Genomic DNA, 9,066 nt, shown 5'->3' on the forward strand with positions numbered 1-9,066 from the left:
ACTAAATGAGGTAATTTTTCTGCTTCTTGTTCCTTAGTACTTTCCCTCTTCTTGCCTCGTGGTCTTCAGGAAATGGTCTCCTAGTTTTACTGCACTTGAGGTCACTATCATTGCAGAAGCAGCAGAGGGCGCTACTCAGCTTTTTGCTCCTGGAAGCTGAGACAGTGTTTCCTTCAGTTCACTTGCAGTTAGTTGTATGACTACTTTGAAGAGTTTCACTCCTTGGCTGACATCTCAGTTCTTTCTTTTTGGGTCTCTGGAAGCATCACCTGAGTGGATGGACATAATGGTTGGGCTAGTTATTTTAATAAGTGTAAAGATAGTAAATAGAACCAACTGCCTTATCCTACTTGGTATAAACACAATGTTGCTCTGAATACTTTTACAAATTAATGGTGATGATAACACTCAAGACTTTGGATTATCTTTTATTCTATTTTTGTACCACTAACTGATTTCTGAAAACACAAGAAGATTCTCCCCTACTATTTCTCCATTTAAAATTTACTGAATATTGAGAAACCGAGAGTGTAATTGGTTGTTGAATTCTTGAGCTTGAGATGACCTGAGGTGATTGTTATCACTAAAATCAGACACTTTACTTTTCTTAGGGCTTATGACAATGCTTTAAATATAATACATATCCAGTAAATATTGATTGATTGATTGATTGATTGATTACTTGATTGATACTGTAGCTTTGAGATCTCAGCCACACTCCAAGTCAGAGTCTGCCTTCACTCAGAGCCAACTCAATAATACCTTTTGGAGAAAAGTAATAATAAATATTTCATTGAAAATATATCTTAATTGTAAGAAATCTAATTATGAAAGATAAAAAATGTGCAGTTCACGGCATAGGGAATGCAGTTAGCATTAATATAATGGGTAGATAGAGAGCCAGAGGAAAGAAAGTGCAATTAGAGATCGTTTCATAAACTATATAATTGTCTAACCAATGTACTGGATACTTGAAACTAATGATAAATTTTTTTTTAAAATGTGCAATTCAGATGGTTCTCCAAATCTTTTGGGTCATAGACACCTTTGAAAATAGAGTATATACTCTGGAACCTTTCTTTAGGAAAAAATAAACATTCACAAAACTACCTGCAAAAGCTCAGCTGCAGGCCTCCCAGGGAAATCTGTGGACTTTATATTAAGGCCGCTCCTCTACTGCACCCTACTGGTGAGTCTTCACCATGGCAGACATGAAAAGGAGATTATTTCTATGTAACATTCCTAAATATTTTTGTTTTCTTCTCCAGGGCTTATTGACTATAATTTTCATTGCTTCCGGAAGGCCATCCATGAAGTTTTTGAGGTGAGAATGAAAGTGGTAAAATCACGAAAGGTTCAGAATCGGCTGCAGAAGAAAAAAGGAAGCACTCCCAATGGGACCCCTAGACTGCTGCTGTAGGTGAGGTTTCAGGAACAGCTTTTGAAATCAGACCTTTCAGTGAGGCTGCTGCACTGCGTTGCACTAAAGGAAGAGGAAGAAGGAGATTGGAATACATAAATTTGTTGTAAAAAAAATTCCTGCAACCCTCTTGATCTTCTCTTTTTTAAAATAAAGCAAGCACTTTGAAGCAAAAACTTGTATATTAACAATAAAGTGAAATCCACTGTAATTTCATTACACAAATGTAAACTTTTATGGTCTATAGTCCGAAAAATCCTGTGTGAGAACTGCCAGGAACTGTATATATTTTGCACTTTTTCATGTTTTTTTCTCATTGAACTAAACTTTGATAAAACAACTTTTCTAAGCTTTTTTCTGTAGTGTCAAAGACGTGCATACTGTAGTTCCTCTCTATATGGCAATCATAAATTAATCAAAAGTGATGCATTGGCAATGACTTTTTATAAATTTGGGAATTTTTGCTACCAATCATTGAGAAAAATCATTTTTCAAAGAAGATGGAATAGGGCAGCAAGCTCCAGGAGCAATAAGAACTGTCCCTTATTTATAACTAGTAATAACTAGGAGTTTTGTAGAATAATAATAGTGCCAAACTTATCTAACCATTTCAATAGCTATGGCAGTGCTTCCCTACTCAACAGTTTTTATAAAGCTTTACCTCAACACACATCTCTATAATCATTTTATACAGAGAGGCTGTTTCTTTTCGTTGCATTACTGTTCTTTAGAACTTTTGGGACCAGGTTTCCAAAATGGTGCCGATCACTTGAGAGAAATAAGAATGTCGCTGAATTGCAGAGTTTCTGGAGTCTTTTTGGTATTTGCCACCCAGGCTAAAGTAACATCAGAGGCCACGTGATTTCCCAAATGTAGGTGATTGGCAGCTGGAGATAGAAGAATATATATACAATTCGGTATGTTGGGCCTCTGTGCAGTAAGCCAACTGCAACATTTGTTGCACAACATTATTGTGCAACATTTGAAACATTTATTTAGTACTAGTTTTCTTTTCTATTTTTTAACTCCATGATCACAGGGGATGTCTCAGATCTCTACCACAGAGCTAAATCCTGTTGGGCACATTTGTCATCTGAATCTCTTCATCTGTGACAATGTGCCTTGTGTAATCTACTTGTTTCACCTTCTGATTAAACTAGAATTCAGCTTGCTAACAGCATGCTCTGCACAGCTGAAAAGCAATCCTGAAAACCCTTGAAGGTCAGTGGGAAGGGGATGGCCAGAGGAGGCATTAGAGTTAGCTTTGTATTTGTTTCTAGGAAATTCTTTTGTTACGTTTACTTTAGACTAATAGCAAGTTAAAAAACTCTTAAATCTACCCCATCCCAAACCATTCCAAGTAGATAAAAATTCTAGGTCCATCCAAAAGGTCAGTGCCCTAAGGCATGCTTGTGGGTATTAGAAAATATATATATATATTATTATTATTAGCTAATATATATTAAATATAACAATATATATATTAGCAGAGCCTCATTAGGGATGTCACAGCTGCTTCTAGCAAAATGTATCAAGTTCCTAAAGCAACTTGTCCTTGAAACTGTCCCACTTCTATCTGCGGCTTTTTTCCATCCTCTCTCCTTCTCAAGTAATGTTTCCTTGAGGCTGGTGACTGCAGTTTAAGATGGTAGCTGATTGGGGTTTAAAGTTTGAGCCCTCCTAAGGGTCTCTGCATTTTGGAAGTAAATTTCTAAAAAATCATGAAGGAGCCCTAACTTCTTTCCTCGTGATTTCTGCTCAGAAACCTGGGTGAGTAGGAACCCAGGTTTCCAGAGAAGTCTTTTTCTTAATTTCAACACCTATACCCTGTTGGACCTTTGCCAACAGGCTTGGTACGGGTGGGTTATTCTTATAAATCTAATTCTTTAATATTTTTTACGCAATGTTTCTTTTTGAATAAGCAAATAAAGAATTACTTTTCTAATGTGACTTTATCCCCAGGGTAGAGACATTTGCTTATCTGGTAACTCACACATTACTTGGATATATACATATATTATTGTAACCAGGTGGAGCTTCCATTTTTGAGCTGGGTATATGATGGGTTTTTGTTAAAATGTGCCTTAAAAGCCTATTACTTCAAGAGCAAATGATTCTTTGGGGCAAAGGCAAAATCAGTGCTATGGCATAAGACCCCAAGTTTATGATATGAAGTACACTCTTTGATTAATCACATACTAATAGAGATCACTGCCTCAAACCTGTAAGCATGGCAATGACCTCTTAGTTTTAGAGAGATGTAGGAGTTAGTCTAAGTTTTTGAAATCTGTGCCATTGGAATTACAAAATCTTTTAAATTCCTTTTGCATTTTCTTTTTGATATGGGATTTAGCTTACTGCAACATGCATGGCCACCTTTAGCTCTCAAATCCAATGCTATACATACAGAGCCCAAAATACATGGCTACGTGACTGCTCTGGAACATTTTTGTTCATTTTCAGAGATTGAGAACTTGACCTACAGGTTCTAAGGAAATTAGAACATCTTTGTGGAGGTGAGACTATATGAATTATCCATCATCTTTGGTTATTTTCAGTGATATAGATTAGTATATATGACCAGGGTAGAGTGTTTTTGAAGGAATAGAAATCAAAAATTGATTGACATTCACAGTGTTATTTTGTAAACATAATATATTTTGGACCCTTAAATATAAAATGACTAAAAATACAGCAATATTGTTAAATACGGGTTGTATGTTAACTCTGAAACATACTCCAGAAGAGCAGCCGAACTATCTTGATTATTAAAGTACAGTATGCATTCAACTTATATGGACTGGATATAATTTGTAATCAAGTGTAGTATTATATTTTACGCAGTATATCATTTATAATGATTGTTAAACCATTGCTTTCACGAATGTTAACCACCAATTTGAAAGACTGTGTCACACACTCAGGATTTGGTAAGGCTTGTGTTTTATTTTAAGCAAACTCATAACTAATCTTTCTGGGAGCAGAATGGTCTCTTTGGTGAAAAGGAAGTATGGTCTTTCATATTTATGAGGTTGTTTACCACACACATGTATCACAGCTTTATGGCCCTCTTGGGTCCTTTTAGTCAAATGTGTTTGTCCTGATTAACCAGCTTTCATTTTGTGGAAATGAGGATAAATTTCTCTATTTAAATTGGATTTGTGCTTTTATTTATTTATTTATTTTAAACCCTCTTTTCTCTCCATATTTTTGATGGTGACATGCCTGTTTGGACTATAGAACTGTTATTTCAGTAAACTTCAGATATTAATTCCTGCTGCTCTGGCCCTAATCCCTAGCCATCTGGAAATTCTCTTCCAATCAGTCCACCTTATTGTTCCTTACTTGCTTGGTAAGATTCCACATTATAATGACTTTTACAGGTCTCCTAGAATTCTCAGAGAGAGCTAGCATTAGATGTTATATCTTACATATGAAAGCCTGTTTCTGATGGAAAACCTGATGTGAAATAATTATATCCAAGATTTTTTTCATCAGTGGTGATGTTGAGTTTAGGAGAAAGAAAACATTTTTAACAGAATTACTTAATAATAATAGATATTGAGTACACACAGTATGCCATGCACTGCTTTTTTAAGTGCTTTTATATAACTTATCCTCATAAACCTAAGAAGTAGGTTTATCACTTCTGTTTTACATATGAGGCCACTGAGGCCAAAGAGATGAAATCACTTAGTAGCAATATGATCTTGCTCATCATATTACTAGTAGGCCACAAGGCCCGGAGACTAACTCAAGAGTCCACTTTCTCAACTGCTACTCTAAGCAGCCTCGGCAAATATTCCCTTAAAATGCCCCCCTTTCACAAATATGAAAAGAGGGACTTGCAGTTTAGGATTTACTGCTGCATGGGTTTATGAAGGCTGAGATGCTGAAATATTTAAAATACCTTGCCTTACGTGAAAATAGGAGCAGTCTTCTAAATGTACTTTACTCAGGAAAGAAAATCAACAAATATTATGCTCTTTTCTTCCTAATCCATTTAATAACTCTAATGCCAAAAATATTAAGAGAGTGTTTGAATGTCAGAAGGAAATTTAAATATCTTTTACAGTCATCTGGTTTTCTAAGAAGCAATAGTTATATCAAACCCTGAGAAAATCAAGAGAGAATAAGCCTGTATTCAACATTTTACCTTAAGTTTTAATATATATAACATAACTTACAGAAAACAAAACACCGATCTGGATTAAAATTCAAAAAACCACATTTCGATCCTAATCCTTCACACCTATATCTAAAATTGCCACTAGCATACCTCTGCTGGACAGACATTTCTATAAGAGGAACCTCAAATCTAACATGTCCAAAACTGAACTGGCTTCTTTCTTGCTAAATCTCCTGTGGTGGTGTGGCTGTCCTTCCTTGCATCCCTGCCAGAGACTTGGGTCTCGTTCTTGCCTTTTCCTTTCTGCTCACCTCCAATTAGTCACCCACTTTCTCAACTCATTCTTACAAACATCTGTTGAATCTTTTTCCCCATCTCTTCTGCCACTATCCTGGTTTAGACCACCATCTCCTCTTATTTGGATCTCAGTAGCCTCTTAACCAGTGTCTCTCTGCCTTGTCTGTCCATCTACCCATTTCATTCTCCACGCAGGATGCAGAATGACCTTTTTAAACCACTACAGTCCTGACCATATCACTCACGCGCTTAAAACACCTCCCAGAGCTCCACAATAACACAAAAACCCCAAAAGAAAATGCAAAAGATCAAAACCCCCCGCCCCACACCCCCCTCCACAGCGGGGGCACACCCCTCTAAAACAGCTGGACCAGTGTGGACACACAGTGTATGGTAAATAAGAGGAACCTCGAGTTTTGGTTCCTTTCTTTGTCATTTATTTTCTGAGGGAAATGATAATTTTCTTTTTCAACAGTTATCGATAGGATACCTATTATAGACCAGACACTGCTTAGTAAAATAGCTAAAAGACAGATACTGGAGATGGAAGGATTTTAATATCTAAAAATAATACAAAATAAACAACTTTAATTTTAGGTCCTTTATAGGTGTCAATTTTCACAACCACAGTTGTATAGGACGTTTGCACTGTCTAGCAAAGACCATGGGTAGCTATGTTTAGTTTACTGTAAGACTAAATATACTATGAGAAGTAGGTTGAGAGAGTAGAAATGTTTATCGAAATAGTGCCTTCCCTTATAAGTAAGAAGAGAGGTAAATTACCTTAAAAGTGTGAGCTTTAAATGTTAGTTATTTTAATGTTCATACTTTACTAACAATACATATATGAAAGCAATATCATTTCCAGAATTAAATTTAATAAAAACGTTTATTTTACTGTTACTCCTCTTTTTAATCTATTTGTACCAGGGACCTACGAATACTGCCTAAGGTAGATGTTTATGTTAACATGAGGAGCAGTAGAAGATGTGAGAAGAATCAGATTAAAACGCCTTTTACAGCCATTTAGTTTTCTAAGAATATAGAATATAGGGCAAATGCAGAGCTGCTTTTGAGGTCATTTAGAATTTTGAAAGGTTGGATGATATTTTAAAATGTGCCAAACTTGGCATAGCAGGTTCTCAGGAATATCTATTTTTATCATAAATTCAACTTAAGTTCAGGAAGTGTGATCTTATTTCAGTTGTACCATCGATATCTTTGCAGTTTTTTATAATAGTCACGACAAACTGAAAATATAGGCTTTAAATGGTCCGTATCATAATTTCAAAGATACTTCAAAATGGATCATGTTATTCCAAGGAACAATTCCATAAAAACAAATAAGTAAATTTAAATTATATATAAAATTAATGAAGTTATTAAAAATAAGTAAATAAGAAACAAAATACAAAGATATTTAAGACTAGTCCAGTCTTATTTTGTAGAATATTACGTTTTAGTTTCAATAAATGATTTATCAGTTAAAGCTGAGAAGGGAGTCTGGTCCTTAGTATTTGATCTTGAAAAAATAAATTATCTTAAAAAACAGTGACCATATGAACTTATACTCAAAGCGATGTTTGCATGGTATGCTTATAACTGCCCTGGGATGGAACCTTAGGAGTTTACCTTTTATGAAATGCATTTTCAACTTTTTGTTGTTGTAAACCACACTAAATACAATTCACATTTCAAACTATCACACACTCCTCCTCGCAAATATTGCTTTGTAAAAAATTCATGAAGTACTGTCCTTTTATACAACGCATTCTATCTTTATTTCTTAAAAAAGATCTCACAATTCACTAAAGGGTCATTACCTGCAATTTGCAAAGCACTGCTAGAGTGCAGATTGGAGATACCTGAGGATATTTTCCTTTTTCTCTGTTAATTTTAAGGTCTTAATAAACATAGAGGGAAATTCTGAGGAAATTCTTGAGCTTTTATTTAATTTGATCAGGGCTTTCTGCTGTGTTTTACTTTTCATTGCCATCCCTTGGATGTTTTTATATACTGGGTTGTATGAATACAGGTCCAAGAAGCTCAGTCCTGAGAGGATCATCTATTATTATATACTCTATCCTTGACTATAATAAATAATTTACTTGGAGTTTAGTAACTCGAGTTCATATCTAGCTTCTATGGAATCCTTTGTTAATTCAGATGACTTTGGTCTTATCCAGTATCAAGAATCCATAAGTTTTGTCCTTTTGTGCTATTCTGATACTTCCAAGAACCAGCTGGACAAGGCCCTTCTCCATGAAAGAGAGCTGATCTAGCCGCTCAACTCGGGGGAAGGAGTGAGGTGGAAGAGGGCATTAACTAGCGTCCAGCTGCCTCAGGCCTTCACCATCCTACTTCCTCAATCTATACTAATAAGCTGGTAGGACAAGGGGGATCTTTCTAGTCTCTCAAAGCAGTCAAAAAACTAAGGCCCTTCCCTGAATGGCTAACTACGGTAGAGCAATTAAGATCTCAGTTTCTTCCATACTAACCCTCACCATCACTGTAGAGAATCCCACTCCTACAAGCTGTTTTTTTTTGTTTCTGGCTTTCATTTATCCTTTCTGCCTCTGGCCTTGCAGAGAGCTCACTCCTATAGTATTCCACCTTCGTCAACTAGATGGTCAATAAGCAGGACTTCTCCCAGACCTCTATAAGGTGGTCTTTCACTTCCTCTTCATGGGAAGCAGCCAGTAAAGGGGCTGACTGGAAGAGACCAATCCTGTACGTCTCTCCATCTCAGTGGGAGAGGAAGGAAATCAGGTTTATAATATGCAAGAAATGGTCCCACCAATTCATATCATACTGTTTCAGACTAGTGTGTTTCCCAAAGTTACTTGATCCTAAGAATTATCTAGGGTGCTTAAAAATGCAAATTCCTACCTCTACCCCAGTCTTCTTGAATCAGACTCTCTGGGCAGAGATCTGGGAATGTGTATTTAAATAAGCATCTTAGGCAATTCTTATAATTTAGGAGACATTGTTTGGCCTGTGGTTATTAAAAGGGATGGGGGCGGGGGGAAGATGGGGGAATACTAGGATTGGAGTCACCTGGGGGAGCTTTTATCATTTCTCCATTCTGTAAATACACCACACACACACACACACACACACACCTCGTGTTAGTGTCTCTTCAACTCAATTATGTAGCTTTTAAAATTTATATTACTTAATTTATAATTTATGGATATAAATTAAAGTTTATTTGAACTAT

The 9,066-nt window shown here is 36.0% G+C and overlaps 1 protein-coding gene across 3 annotated transcripts in view; it reads left to right on the forward strand.

Annotated features, from left to right (window-relative positions):
- Positions 1 to 4,578, forward strand: part of RRAGD (Ras related GTP binding D) — a 38,030-nt gene extending 33,452 nt beyond the window's left edge. For all 3 annotated transcript variants that reach the window (XM_023534830.1, XM_011367358.2, XM_023534829.1), the window contains exon 7: positions 1,269 to 4,578. In XM_023534830.1, coding sequence (XP_023390598.1) covers positions 1,269 to 1,420 — 152 coding nt within the window. In that variant the 3' untranslated portion in view covers positions 1,421 to 4,578. The remainder of the gene's footprint in view (positions 1 to 1,268) is intronic.
- Positions 4,579 to 9,066: the final 4,488 nt, after the last annotated feature.

The sequence above is a fragment of the Pteropus vampyrus genome, unplaced genomic scaffold, assembly GCF_000151845.1.
Source record: "Pteropus vampyrus isolate Shadow unplaced genomic scaffold, Pvam_2.0 Scaffold133, whole genome shotgun sequence".
NCBI lineage: Eukaryota > Metazoa > Chordata > Mammalia > Chiroptera > Pteropodidae > Pteropus > Pteropus vampyrus.